This window comes from Heterocephalus glaber, unplaced genomic scaffold (genome assembly GCF_053883595.1).
Source record: "Heterocephalus glaber isolate CG9 unplaced genomic scaffold, H.glaber_assembly_v1.0 deba00001452, whole genome shotgun sequence".
NCBI lineage: Eukaryota > Metazoa > Chordata > Mammalia > Rodentia > Bathyergidae > Heterocephalus > Heterocephalus glaber.
In genome coordinates, this window is record NW_028258302.1 from 21,890,526 (window position 1) to 21,905,988 (window position 15,463).

Below are 15,463 nucleotides of genomic sequence, written 5' to 3' on the forward strand. Positions count from 1 at the left end.
TTAGTTAAACTTTTCTGGAACCCAAATAATTTGTTAAATCTCCAATATTTATTTTGTTTAGATCCACATTTCCAAATTGTGAGTTAATTTATTTGGCTTTTGTACTGGTCATCTTTCCTGTCACTGGGACACGATACCTGACACCCATAACTTAAAGGAGAGGTTTAATTGGCTCATCGTTTCAAGGCACTGAGTCTGTGGTTGGCTTGCTCCTCTAGGACAGGAACATCATGGCGGAAGGGCATGGTGGAGCAAAGTGGCTCACTTCTTTGGGGCTGAGAAACAAAACAGGGAAACTGCCAGAGAGGAAGAGGTGAGCAAACAGATGTAGACTAGGCTCCATGACCCACCCAGACTCACCCAGAAGTGTGCTCCATTAAAGCCCTGGGCAGCTTCTGAGCCAATCAAGTTGTCAATCAAGCTTAACTATTACAGCCTTCTGTGGGATAGAGTTCTGGGCCTTGTCCACTCTGGTTTGCACTGGAACAGGTGTGAAACTTCTTGAAAGCACTCATTTAGTCTCTGTTAAGCCATACATCTTGTCAGTCTCTGGCTTCTGTAGGAGAACATGTACTCCTCTGCTTTAAGGATTGCTAGGTTGTATAACTAGTTGGTTTTTTTTGCAATGGGAATTAAACCCAGGGTCCTTGCACTGAGTTGTATCCTTAGCCTTTAAATTTTTTTGAGACATGGCCTTGCTAAGTCACTCAGTTGCCAAGGTTGGGCTCAAACTCACAATCCTCCTGCTTCAGCCTCCCACAGTGCGGGGATGACAGGCATTCACTGCCATACCCAGATAGTGGTGCTTAATGTAGATCTCAGGAGGGGTATGGTGATATATACCTGTCATCCCATCTACTCTGCTCCTTAGGCCGAGGCAGGAGGAGCATAAGCTCAAGGCCAACCTTGGCAAGTTAGGTAGATCCTGTCTCAAAAAGGGGGGTGGGGATGTAGCTCATTGCTCCCTGGGTACAATCCCCATACTGGGCAAAAATAAAAAATGTAGATCTCAGTATCTTACCTTATTAAAAAAAGCACCTACTAAGAGATTAATAATAATGAAATAAAAGAATTTTAAAAAATCTCTTAGGGCAACAACTCAGATGAAATTGACATATTTATGTATAAATAAAATCTCCTTTTCTTCATATTGCTAAAATTGACCCCTAGATTAAGGGAGACCACCAGGGAGCTAGCTGTGCACCTAGGTAGAAGAGGAAGGACTATCGACAGCTTATCCTCAGGGATGGACCTCAGAATTTATTTGGTGCAGTCTTTATTTTAGGGGTGCTGTCAGTGAATTGTCTATCATTGCACCTACAGGACTCGTGGAAAACACTGCACTCTGTTCTCAGTATCAGAAAGAGTTGTCTCAGGTTATTTACTCTTAAAAATCTTTTTGTGCTGGGCAACGTGCTGCATACCTGTAATGCGAGCACTCAGGAGGCTGAGGCAAGAGGATCATAAGTTTGAGGCTAGCCTGGGCTATACAGTGAGACTTTGTGTCTCTAACAAACACCTTCTTATTTTCTTGATTATAAATAGCATGTTATTATTATAGGTTTAACCACTTACCAGTCAATTATTTAAATAGGGGATGACCAAAAATGGCATTATTTTTTTGTTGAGTTTTCTAACAGGAAATATAAAAATGACAATCTTATTGAATTTGTTCAATAATTTTTCTGTATATGATAGATACACCTTAAAATATTGAATACACAACACATTACAATCTGGACAGTAGTATCTAGTCTTTCTGAATTCTTTTTGTATTATTGTCTTTCTTTGAACAACATACTTTACACTGTCATGTTGGTCTTTTTTTCCTGTGGGTGGTATTTCAATAAAATGTCTACCCACTAACTGTAACAGTGAAGATGTCGATGATGGACATCCTGGTTGGTGTTTTGCTATCCCATAATTTTTCATTTATTTGATCTATTAGATCTAATCTAAATTGTAAATTACTTTTTGGACCCCTTTATTTTGCATAAATAACAAATGGGTTCCATACTGTTTGGTCCAGAAGTACATAAATATTTTACATTTTTTTCCTTTGCTCTCTGATTATAGAATAGCTTGTTAGATGTTGGTCAGTGCTACCCAGAGAATTAGTAAAATCATTGACCACTATTGGAATTTTAAAAATTTCAATTTTCTTTCAAGTTCTGTCATTTCTGTATCATGAATAGGTGACAATAAGGAGACATCTTTTTGTCTGTCCATTTCATAGCACAGACTTTTCCTCTCTGATATGCTAACATTTCTCCCCTTTTCAGTTTTTTCTTTTGCAGATCTTTTGGCACTTCCTTCCTATCAGTCTCAGTGTCCCAAATGTGTCTGTTTTGTATTGTAAAAGAATATCACTGGAGAAGTATAAAAATTATCTGTAGTAAGACAGTGTCCCGAGTTCAAAAGTGGTTTCATCAGAGTCAAAACAATTCTTGTACCCATGGAATAATCTTTATAGTGGTTATCAAGTAATGTGCCCTTTACAGGGTCAATTATGAAAGACCAAATATACCCAGATTTGGATTCACAAAGCATGTAAGATTTGATACCAAAGCTAGCTCTTTTTAGGGGCATAAAGCGAATCCATCCCAGTTGACACCTATACAGGATTAGACTTGTCAACTGTGATGTCTCTCTCAAGTGTAAGTGCAGTAGAAAACTTTTTATTGAGATGTTCAACAGTTGGCCATAACTTATTTAGTTTAGGTGAGCACTACCATCAAAAGTAGACTTATCTACAAAATGAATATAATGTTTCAATAATGCAAACCGTTTATATGACATCACTTTACTGAAAAAAGGTGTTTCAATGCAATCTTTCTTATACCACTCACATATTGGCTTACATATAATTCCTTGAAGAATATGGAGAGCAAAAAAGATAAACATTTCTGCATTATCTGTTGGTTTCAGTCCTTCCAGAGTGAAAATTTCCTTAAAATTCCAGAAGGCTTTGATTGATCTGCATATGTTAGTTTCCATTGTAATCAAACCCATTATTTCAGAATTCCAGAAATAGTCAAAGTAATGTAAAATACCTGGCTCTGTATCTTGTCTAAATGATAAATTTACACCAGGTGTACTGGTGAATGCAAACTTAGGAGGAGCAGGCATTGGATTTTCCAAATTCACCTCAACAAATTCCTTGAATGATGTGAAATCTTCATTCTTGGAATGAAAATCATCATCTGATTATTATGAAAAATAATCTTTGGGTTCGCTATCACTTCTTGATTTACTAATCAATAATTCCTCATCAGTATCATCTTCTGATTCAAACATTTTAGGTGTTAACAAAAATGCAGAAAAATAAAAAAATGTTGACTTATAACAAGATGGAATAATGTAAATAATGTGCATATCACCGTAAAAGAATAAAAGTAACAAATTTATCTAATGTACTTATAAGAGTTTTTATAGATTATAGCACAAAAATATGGCTTCTTTTTCACAAACACTAATTAGTAAAAGAAAATACCTAGAACTTACTAGATTTCATTAGAAACAAACATCAAAGGCAAATACAACATTCTAAATAAAAACATATGCAAAAAGTAGTTGATACAAAACAAACAGATGTAGGAGTATATGTATCTCCTGCAAACAAGATTCAACTGGTTGAAATGACACCTGCCTGAGTGACACTCAGGATAATCAGTACATAAAGAAATGTGCTGCCCGAGTGTCGGTCAGGCTAAACTGTTAAGTGGTCAAAATAAGAAAATTTAATTTGGATCATTACTAATTAATACATATAGGTATTGATTATGGGAAATAAGCTATATGGTGCCACAATTTGTTCTAAAAGGGAAAGATACCACTTTGATATTGTGTGCATTTATATAAACAAAAAGAACTTGGATTACTTAGGATACATGAGCTCAAATGGGTTTTGTGAAATATATGTATATTTTTTTTGGTACCAGAGATCGAACTCAGGACCTTGTGCTTTCGAGGCAGGCGTGGTGCTACTGAGCTAAATCCCCTGCCTGAAACATTTTTCTTTTTGAGTGTTGGGGATTGGGGGATCAGGTTTACTCCAACATGAAAACACTTCTTTATAAGACCTGTCTTATATTCAAAAATTGACTTGTCCTCCCATAATTAAATCTGAGGTAGACACCATTGGGTGCATTTTTTCCTTTGTAACCTGTAAACTGAAACTTATTAAAACTATAGTTTCATTTCAGTAATGAAATAAATATTGGCACTTTGTGTGAATCAAACTGCTTCAATTTTTTTTTTTTTTTTACTTAGTTCTTTATTTTAAAAAGAGTAAATTAAAAAAAATTTTGGGGCCGGGGATTTAGCTCAGTGGTGCCGCTGCCTGCCTATAAAGCACAAGGTCCCGAGTTTGATCTCTGGTACCAAAAAAATAAATAAATAATTTTGTAAACAATGCAAAAAAATTGGGGTGAATTTCCCCTTCAAAACTACTCCTTGCCTGGGGATTTAGCTCAGTGATGCCACCGCACCGCATGCCTTGCAAGCAGTTTGATCCCCAGCACTGGAAAAAAAAAAAAAAATTACTGCTGCCCTCTGTTTCCCAGAGGTCAACACTGAACTTGATATGTATCTTTCTTGACCACACAGGGTTCCAGAGCTTGATTTTAATCCTTTGATGTATCATGGAGAGTTCCCATTATCAGCAATATGAGTCTCCCACAGCACTTGTAATGGTCACAAGATTAAAACTCCTGAGTTATTTATTCCATTACATTTTTATGAAATCAGTCAAACACTGTCTCAGGAAAGTCTCTCATTTGGGCCACCTTTCCAGTAGGAATTATAACATGAAGGATGTGTACATACCTTCCCTAGGGTCTCCCCACTTAGGAGTTAAAAGTATAAGAAGCCAAATGTGGTGGGGCATGACTAATTGCAACACTTTGGGAGGCTGAAGCAGTTGGATCCCATGTTGGAGCCCAGCTTGGGCAATTTAGTGAAACCCTATTTCAAAATAAAAAATTAAGGGCTGGGGATTTAGCTCAGTGGTTTCGCCACCTGCTGCGCAAGCACAAAGACCTGAGTTTGATCCCTGGTGCCAAAACAAAAACAAAAACAACATAAAAAATTAAAACATGGGCTGGGGATGTAGCTCAGTGTGAAGGTTGGGTTCAGTCCCCAGTAACGAACACTAACACACACACACACACACACAGACACACACACGTGTGCAGGCGCAATGCCCATTGAGAATGACCTGTCACAAGGTCATGACCTCTTAACCTAGAGGCTTGTTTTCCACCAGCACTAGGCCTTATATAAATTTCTGATCCATGATACTGAGAAGGTTCCTTTTCCAGTATAGAGTCTAAGGCCAATCAGGCAGATGTCTTTACAAAGTACACTTACATTAAAGCATACTCTGCCCTATTTCCTAACAAGAATGAATGAAGGCTGGGGATATAGCTCAGTGGCTCCACGCCTGCCTGGCAAGCATAAGGTCCTGATTTTGATCCCCGGTACCGAAAAAAAAAAAAAAAAAAAGAAAGAATGAATGAATGAAGGATTGGGCCCACAAAAACCACGAGTTCAATCCCTAGCTCCACCAAAAGAAAAAAGAATGAAGGTTATGAACTCCATTATACTTTATGGCTCACATTATGGCTCTGATAATATTACATATCCCATGTGCTGTAATAAAATAAGTGCTAGACTAAAAGACCACTAAACCAGAATGCCAGCTTATTGATAATGAAGTTTATAGAGCTGGTTCTTTGTATTTATATTTATATTCAACCAAGAGCAGATTGAAAATATTTGAAAAATAACAAAAACCTTACATCTCTAGTGAATATATGCAGGTTTTCTTTTGCTCATTGTTTCTAAATAACACAGTATAACAACTACATAGCATTTACATTGTATTCGGTATTGTAAGGAACCTACAGAGATGATTTTAAACATGGCAGGGTGTGCATAGGTTACATTCAAATACTATGCCATTTTAAGAAACGATTTAAGGACCTACAGATTTTGGTATCTGCAGAGGATCCTAGAACCAATCCTCTATGGATACCAAGGAATGAATGATTGCAAAGAAGTGTAGAATTTACTTAGGTCTGTTAGCTGGAAGATATATTCTCTCCTGTAAAAAAGGGGATATAAAATGCTATTGTAAATTTGCTTTGTTATTACAGGATTAAAATAGGGGATGTGATATTCTATTGATGGTTTTCACCATAGGCAAATATCTGCAAAGGAAACCACAATACTCATTTCTACTGAGCAGGATTCCCTTCTCTTCCTCCTGTCCTAACAGTGTTAAAGTCTGGCACACAGTATGCTTTCTGACATTATCCTCTAATGTTTTCCTAATTATAAAAGCAAAAAGATTATAAAGCAAAGTGTTTACACAATGTAACAAAACTTTTTTTTTTTTTTTTTGCATCATTACAGAAAAGTTGCAAGAATACAACAAAGAATTCCCAGTACCTTCCACCCAGTTCTCTAAAGGTTAAAAGTGTACCACATTTGCCTTATTCCTCTCCTTTCTTGTCCCTTTCTCTGAATGGGATGAATCAAAACTTTCCTGAGACTGTAAATTCTAGAAGATGGTAATAGTGAAACTGAGGAATAGAAACCAAAATTTTATAAAACTCTGATATATATATTTTTGTTATTTATGGTGAGTTAATATATCTAGATTTCATTTTACAGAAATTTGTGAGTCAAGCACTTATTCACATTGGCTACTAATGAACACCATTGTAAATTTTGGTGTTTACCTTGAACTGATTTTGTAATTTCAATCTTGCTCTTACTTTCTTTGGTTTCTTTACAGTCTTGTTTCTGGGCCGGGGATTTAGCTCAGTGGTTCAAGTGGAACAACCTGAGTTCGATCCCTGGTACCAAAAAAACAATACAGTCTTGTTTCCTGCTATTCTGTAAAACTGATATTCTCATCTATTCCCTACGTATCTACTAAGATTATTTCTCTCAAAACAAGAAGACTGCAAAGTAAGTTTTTGTTTTCAATGCAGACCATATGAAACAGTAATATGGGGTAGCTCTCAAATAATTTATAGTACTGTATTAAACTGAATTAGGCATTTTTTTGTTTTGTTTTTGTACTGGGGATTGAACTGACCTACATCCTCAGCCCTTCTTAAATTTTTTGTTTTTTGGTACCTGGGATCGAACTCGGGTCTTTGCATTTGGGAGGCAGGCAGCGGAACCACTGAACTAAATCCCCAGTCCAGCCCTTCTTAAATTTTGAGACAGTCTTGATAAGTTGCTAAATTGTCCCGGCTGGGCTCCAACTTAAGAATCCTCCTGCCTCAGCTTTCCAGAGTGCTGGGATCTGCCACCATGCCCAGCTTAATCTAATGCTTTACGTTTTTTGGTAGTTTGAAAATAACCTTTGTTGTGAATTACCAAAAGGAGCTGTTCCCTAGTAGTAGTTTTCACTAAACATCTGGAGTTTCCACAAAATATGCATGGTTACTTGTTGTAACTTTGTAAAATCTTGAGAACAGACTGACATCCATGGCTGGTCCTTGAGTGCTAATAGCTGTATGTTACTTATTTAATTGTTTCTTTATAAACATTTCATCTATTAGAATTTACTTCAACTCTGTATTGTATGGGTTTTTTTTTTTTTTTTTTTTTTTTTGTAGTAGTAGTAGTAGTGGGGATTGAACCCAAAGCCTTCACAGTGAACCATATCCCCAGCCCTTTTTTATTTTGAGACAGGATCTCACTGAGTTGCTAACTCACCCAGGCTGGGCTCAAACTTCTGATCTTTCTGCGACAGCCTACCAGACTGCTGGGATACAGGCGTGCACCACCATGCCTGGTTAGGATGGATTTTTTAAAAAATGCTTTTGAGGTTCTTGCAGTGAGGCATATCCATCTCGTTTTTAAATTGTAGTATAACTTAAACAACCACGACCAAAGCGTGCAAATTAGAAGTATATGGCTCAGTGAATACTCTGTGCTTATATCCATGGAATCCTAGGTTGAGCTGATACAGAACTTTTCTAGCTCCCAGCAGGGCTCATCAGTCCCTCTCCATTGATCTTTAAAAAACCACTCAGCAATGGCTTCTTAAGTATTTCTTTCATTGTATTTGTAATAGGGCTGTATCAGATCTTTTATCAGTTTAATATTTCAGATTTTTGCCCAGTCACTTGGGGTTAGAAGTCCTTCACTTGGTATATTAAGGTTTCAGTTAATTCGTAAAAGTAACTTACTCTTTAGTTACCTTTCCAGACGAGATTATCAGAAGCTTGTGCTTCATCTAGAAATTTCTTTCATCATCTAAATTCCGAACCTTTGCGACTACACTGGAGAACAAACCTCCAGTACGGAAATAAATGTATTATTATAAAGAGCTTAATCTAGAGCACCTTCTCCAAATCTGTGACCAGAAATACTGTAAAGAGCGATGCAAATAAGAGGTGGTAAGATTATTATTGAGGGAAACCTAAATATATGAAGGGTTTGAGAGTGAAGAGAGTAAGGATTAGCGATTAAAATACTTGCGAGAGGTGGTGTGAGAAGAAAGCTTTACAAATGATGACGCGCCAGAGTATACTACGAAGGGCTTTAGGCGAGGAAAGCGGGTGAGCAGTATTCGGTTTTGGCCTCCTCTTATAGTCCTTAGCTGTCCCGGGATGGTCATCTTTGCAGAGACATAGTTTCTCTTGCTGTCCTGCACATCCTCCCTAGAACTCAAATTGCAAACTCACCTTTCCCGCGGGCCGGGAAGCCACGTTGCTTTACGCTGCGGAAGCGACACCCGGAGCGCAAGCGCAGAGGTTGACGCTCTCTCGGCCACCCCTCCACCCCCCCCCCCATCGATAGGTCCTGCGCAGGCGCAGCGTCTCCAACCCTTCGTGACGCTTCGTCGCTCGTCGCTCTCCCGTGGGGACCCAAGCGTCGCGGTTTTCGGCAGTCGACCGCGGCGCGCAGTCTGACGCGTCGATTGCGTAACTTCCGCCCCCTCCCGGGAGGCGGCTGTGGGCCGATGGCAAGCCCCCGAAGGGAGCCGCAGTAGTACGACGAAGATGGCGACGAGCGGCGGCGAAGAGGTAGCGGCGGCATCAGCGCCAGCGCCCGGGGCCCCGGCAACGGGGGCAGACACGACCCCAGGCTGGGAGGTGGCGGTGCGGCCCCTGCTGTCCGCCTCCTACTCCGCCTTTGAGATGAAGGAGTTGCCGCAGCTGGTGGCCTCAGTCATCGAGAGGTACCGGGCGGCGGCCCCGGCAGGGCGGCGCAGGGGGGGAGGGGACTCGAGCCGATCTAGACCCACTTCCCGGGCTACCTCCTGTCGCTCGGAGATCCCCACTCCAGCCACGGCTTAGGGGCTCCCCAGCCCTGGGAAACGAAGGCTTGTCGGGGGTTCCTTCCTCCGGCCGTGTAAATCATCTGTGCCTCAATTTCCCCTCCAGAGCAAAACTTTTGAGGTTGCCCTTGTGGGAGGGCGTGGCCGGACACGACTGAGAGTGACTTTGAGGTGCGCGAGGTCAAGGCTTGGATGAGTTTGCATTTCTCACTCGCCCTCAGCTCCCCACCCTTGGTCTCAGCGAAGCCACGGGTTTAAATCTGAGATCTACCACATAATTTATTAACGGTCTTTCCGTGGTGCTGTAATCCTCGGGGCACACGCTCTTTCTGTGATTGAAGGCACTAGTTACCACTGGGGGCTTTCTTTTTACTTTACACTCCTTGTACATTTCTATTGTAACGGTCTTGATTAAAAAATTTCAGTATGTGTCTGAAAAATCATATATCTTTCAATGAAGGAGTGTATTCTCTCTCGCAACAAAATATCTTAAGGCTCTTACAGTCTTTTTGTTGGCTTGCTGTTATATATTTGTGCCTTTTTTGCAGAGATACTTGTTCGTGGGAAGGTCGTGATCTCAGACTGTCCTACAGTACTACAGTACTGTGTTTAGAGGAGTCTCATTAGTTTAATAGTAGACTTTCACTTTTAAGGCCGGACTCACTTTGATTTTTCTAGCCAACCTTGCTTCAGCAACTCCCTGCAAGTACTAACTGGGTCACTTTAGTTTCTTGCCAATAGATCTAAATGTTATCCAGAAGGTTAGAAATTGCTGTTGTTACTCAAGGGAGGTCCGTGGTTTGACACAGTATCTGTTACAGTGCTTATTGTTCTTAGGCTTGTGGTGCTTTGGCGGCTGAATTTTAAACAAATTATGGTAACGTAATGTTTGAGTTTGGTAACTTTAGAGTTAGCAAATGGATTTTCCTACCTAATTATCAAGCTAAGAATGTTCTGAAGAGGTAAACAAGGATCAAAAATATTACTCTCCAATTATGTAGCCTATTTTTTTCCTATCTTGAACATATGGTATAGTGCAGTGGTGGTGAGCCTATGGCACGAGTGCTGCAGCCGGCCGCTTGTTATCAATGAAAGCTCTAAAAGGTTCACCATCACTGGTATAGTGGTATTTTCCCTGAACAGTACTCACAGTGTTACTTAAAATCAGCAGTGTTCCATTCTTTTTACAATATTTTCTTTAATATTTTTATGGATATGAACTGAGAAGTCTATAAAGTCATTTGTCTATACCTTCACATTCATCCTATATTCCTGGACCTTTGTGTGTGTGTGTGTGTGGGGGAATTGATTGATCCTGGGGATTGAACCCAGAGCCTCTACACAGCTACATTTGGGCCATACCTTTTAATTTACTTATTTATTGTTATTATTATTTTTGGTACCGGGGATCAAACTTGGGACCTTGCGCTTGGAACCACTGAGCTAAATCTCCTGCTGGGCCATACCTTTTAATGTGTAATAGTTAAGCCACCCCATCCAACTCTTTGAAGGAGCCAAAGCCACACACATTAGGCTAGGTTTGAAATTTTTCAGTTAAGTGCTACTGACTCCTGCCACCCCACCCCCATCAGTTCAGGTAATGAGGTGCTTTGTAGATACTAGTAAGACCTCTCTTCATGGTTTAGACAAGTCATTCAAACTGATGGGTGTTTAGTAACAGTGTTTTTGGTTTTTTTTCCCCCCCTGGTACCCAGGATCAAACTCAGGACCTTGTGCTTGTGAGGCAGGCGTGGTGCCACTGAGCTAAATCCCCGGCCCTAGTAAAACAGTTTTATTAGAAGAGCTTTGGAGGCTCTGTTCTGGTTTTTGTGGCCCAGTTAACCCTGAAAGCCTGTTATGAGTCCTTTTCAAGCTCTATGAGGAGAGTATGATTGTAAAGAAAAATTTCCAGAAGAAATACCTAGCTTACCAATTCTTTTTTTTTTTTTTTTCAGTACCGGGGATTGAACTCCGGTCCTTGCGCTTGCAAGGCAGGGGACAGAACCACTGAGCTAAATCCCTGGCCCCATAGCTTACCAATTCTTTACAGAGTAGGACAGTTAAACATATCAAGTTTGTCAAGTTATCAAGTTTGCCGTACAGTTTGGTGTATGGCATAGGTCAGCAAACTTTGTGTAAAGGGCCAGATAGTAAATAATTGCAGATGCTGTTGTCTATGTGGACTGCTCAGCGCTGCCTCTGCAGCCTGAAAGCAACCATGCACAATATTCTATAATGAATGGCTCCAGCTGTGTTCACATCTTATATTTGAACACTGAAATTTAAATTTCATGTGACACTTTCATAAAATTTAAAAACCATTCTTAGCCACAGATGTACAAAGATAGGTAACTAGCTGGATGGCCTGCAGGTCATAGTTTGCTCACCCCCGCATTAAATCACACAGGTTATACCTTGCTATCAGTTTCTTGAAAAATTTCATTTGCCTTTCACAAAAGTGATCTAAGGTTCTCAGAATTGTGGAAATACATCTTCTATAGTGAGATATGGCCTCAGAGTGTAAAGCTGACACCAGTAGATGCTGAGATGGGACTTATTTTCTAGCTAATCACAGGTTTAGATGCCTAGGCTTCTACTTTACTTATGTAGTTGCCACTCCTACTTCTGTAGTTCCCTTGTTTCTCCCTGTTGTTATGCCTGCCCTATCTCCAGGGGCCTTCTGTTTTTCTGTTACAATATGATATGCTGTTCTCTGCTTCCTATTTTGATGTCCTGGGTCCACTGTGCTAGCTCTTAACTTTCTGTTTGCCAGCCTACTTATCGCTTGAATTCCTCTTTAACTATCGGGTATCATGACACTTACTTCAAGAGATTCCTCTGTACTGCATCATTCTACTTCATGTCTATTCTTTCATGTTTTTATAGTTGCACCTGACCTTTTGAAGGAAAGATAGATTAAAATTTCTTATGTTCAGGTTCTGTTTGATAACTTTTTTTGACTTTGTAACCAAATTGTGAAATAAGAGAGGAATAGATCATCCTGGATAAATTGTGAAATAGTATTCTTAAAAGTATCATACTTTTTTAAAAAATAAAAACATCTGAGTTTATTTAAGAGACAGCTCACCTGCCTACCTACCTACTTCTTCCCTTCTCTTCCCTTCCTTCCTTTTGTTGTTCATTCCTTCCTTTTTCTTTTTTTTTTTTTTTTGCATTATTGGGGATTGAACCCAGGACTTCTACAGGCTGGGCAGATGCCCTACTATTGAGCTACATCTCTAGACACACCTTCCTCCCTTTGTTTTCTTTTTGTTTTTAGACAGGGTCTTGCTGAGTTGCCTAGGCTGGCCTTAAACTTTCAGGGTTCCTGCCTTATCTTCCATAGCAGCTGGAATTATTGGTGTGCCAATAATTCCACCCCACTCAGCTTCATTTTCATTTTTATTGTTCATAGCAAGTCTTTTACTAGTAAAGACTTAGAATCTTTTAACCAGGATTACTCTTTCAGACCAGAAATAGAGTTAGAACTTGTTCAGTGGAGCACATGCCGTGCATAGGGTTAATTAGTATACAGTAATTGTTGAATGTAGCATTCTGTGTTGAAGTACAGAGAATTCCTTTCTGAACTCTGCAAGATATGCTGGTGAACATAGTTGTCATTAGATAATTTGATTGAATATTTATAGATCTAAAAAAGAAAATGCTCATTTCCAGTTTCAGTCCTTCCTGGGGTGATCTGGCGGCTGTGTTCATAAGCCACTTTTACAGTCCCTGCCCCCCAAATAGTTGATGAATTTAGAACAAAGACATCTCCTTGGGAAGCGGGAGGCTGTCACAACATTCCCATTAGGTGCTACAGTCATTTCCTAAAGGTCTTGAAGGGGAAAAGTGGTGCAATGATGCTGTTACTTTTCCAATTATATGTTATAGAACATAGGTTGGTGATTAACCTAATGAAAAAATAGCCCACCACTAAAAGGAGGAGTCTAATTGTGAGATTTGTGAGTTAGTCCTAATGACTGTTTCCATGTCTTAGTGTCACATTCATCTAGGTCTGTCAAGAATGTGAGAGAACTATCTGAAAGAAAACTTTCAGTTCTTTGGTTAACAACAGCGGAATACATGTACTATACATGTGGAGAGAGCTATAATTGTATATTTCATGACTGTGTCATGAAACAAATACAATAGAGTCTGTACTTAGGAGTTCATGAATCTGATAAGGGGTTAGAGGATGGAAGAATTTCCAAAGTTTTTGAAAAAGATTTACAGTATTTTACCTAAGATGGAGAATGGAGGTGAGTCTTTAGTCTTTTAGTATGTCCCTCTCCTTAGATTTCCACCTCTTCCTAAAAAGAGCTCGATATTTCTGGACTCTAGCCAGTTCTTTTTTCATTTACACGTCAAATTGGATTTCTCTGGCCTTGTCGCTCAGCTGCTGTTTTCCTTTGTACTCTGCATTGTGTTTATTATGGAGTAGAAAAGCCTCAGATTCCATGTTCATCAGTAATGTTTCAGGCTCAGTGGTTCTACTGCTGTAGTTTGTTGGAAAAAAACAGGTGTTTCAGGGAAATAGCTTGACCAGCCAGAGAAGAAAGACATCTTTTCATATTAAATCCCTTTTTCTTCCTTATGTTGTATTTGTCTTGAATTTCTTCATTCTTCTCCCTCCTACTAACCACTTGCCCTTTATTCCATTTTTCCATGTCTTCAAATACTCTGGTGTTTTGGTGTCAGTTTCTTAGGGAATGAGGGTGGGGTGGGGAAGTGTGACAGTGCATCTTTATTAGGTAACTCATACACACTTTCTGTAAAATCAAAACATATGACAACAAGGCTGTAGGCATGGTGTTGCACGCCTGTAATCTGACTACTCAGGAGGCTTAGGCAGGAGCATGACAAGTTCAAGTTTGAGCCCAGCCTGAGCAACATAGACCCTGTCTAAAAAAAAAAAAAAGAAAAGATGTGAGAATGAAAGATATAACAACATCCATTGCTTCCCTACTCCTTTGTCCTTTTTTTTTTCTTCAGTGCTAAAGAGTGAACCCAGCTGGAGATATATTTCCAGCCCAGTTTCACTAAGTTGCTACTTTGCCCAGGCTGGGCTTGAACTCAGTCTCCTGCCTCAGCCTCCCAGAGTGCTGTGATTACAGACATGCCACCACACCTAGCTCATCAAGTCTTTTTAAAACCAGTGTTTCTTAGGTTTATTTATAGTTGTCCTAGGCAGATTGTAAGGAACAGGAGAGGGCTCCATTTTCCTCAGCCAGTTCTGTTTCCTTGTTGGATTATTTTTATGACTTGTGTGTTTTTAGGGTAGGAAGTCAGGTTAGTTAAATCACATTGGGATCTTGGAGGACCAGGGTTCAATCTCCAGCACACACACATATTTAAAAACAATTAAAATAGGATGACACTAAACCAGGCGTATTAATTTTATTGCTCATTTAATTATTTAGAGTAAAGACATCTTTGGGAAGGAGGAAGCTGATATAGTTCATGAAAACAGGTTAAGGTCATCTGTTGCCTGGGTAGTTTTTCTTTTAGATTTTGTAAACCTATTAAGCAGAAATATGTAGGGCTAACCGGCTCTAAGCTTTTGAAGTAAATCCAGGGAGACAGATAACTCAGTAAAATATCAAATTACCTAGTGGAAAACCTCAGAACAATGAATAAGAAAGTATGAAAGTAAAGGAGAAACTAAGTATGTGAGAGAGAAGCAAGGATATATACTACAGACTTTTCTAAATGAGCTGTTCGCTAGGAACTTTGAATTCTGCTTGGTGTTTAAAAGTTTTTGCATACTCTTTCTAATCTGTCATGACACATTAGGAAAAATGACCCTTGATGGGCAGGAAGATCCTTCTCCATAAATGCTCCATAAATTTTTTTTCTTTGTGGGGCTGTCCTAAAATAAGGGGCTAATCTTTGATACCTGCCCACTTAATCCTTGATAAATCCCCAAATAGCAAAGTACTTGCTATGCCAGACTGTAGTATTGTTTGAGGCGATTCATCACTCACACTGGCATCTTTCAAACATTAACTTGTCTTTTTGACTCTTGTGTTCATTTGGCAGGTGGATAGTCTTGCTGGCAGCAAATGGAGTCCTAACTTTGTTTACATTTTTCTTACTAGGCTTACACTTCTTTCTGGGTATTAACTCACTAAGGAAACTGTTTAGCCATATCTCTGT

At 39.4% G+C, this 15,463-nt stretch overlaps 1 protein-coding gene across 7 annotated transcripts in view; it reads left to right on the plus strand.

Moving 5' to 3' along the window:
• Positions 1 to 8,890: 8,890 nt before the first annotated feature.
• The window catches only part of Ubr4 (ubiquitin protein ligase E3 component n-recognin 4), a 135,419-nt gene continuing 128,846 nt past the window's right edge, over positions 8,891 to 15,463 (plus strand). For 5 of the 7 annotated variants that reach the window (XM_021262931.2, XM_021262933.2, XM_021262936.2 and 2 more), the window contains exon 1: positions 8,891 to 9,208. In XM_021262931.2, the coding sequence (XP_021118590.1) occupies positions 9,030 to 9,208 (179 nt within the window). In that variant the 5' untranslated portion in view covers positions 8,891 to 9,029. The remainder of the gene's footprint in view (positions 9,209 to 15,463) is intronic. The other 2 variants (XM_021262935.2, XM_004850417.4) reach the window with 1 other exon arrangement.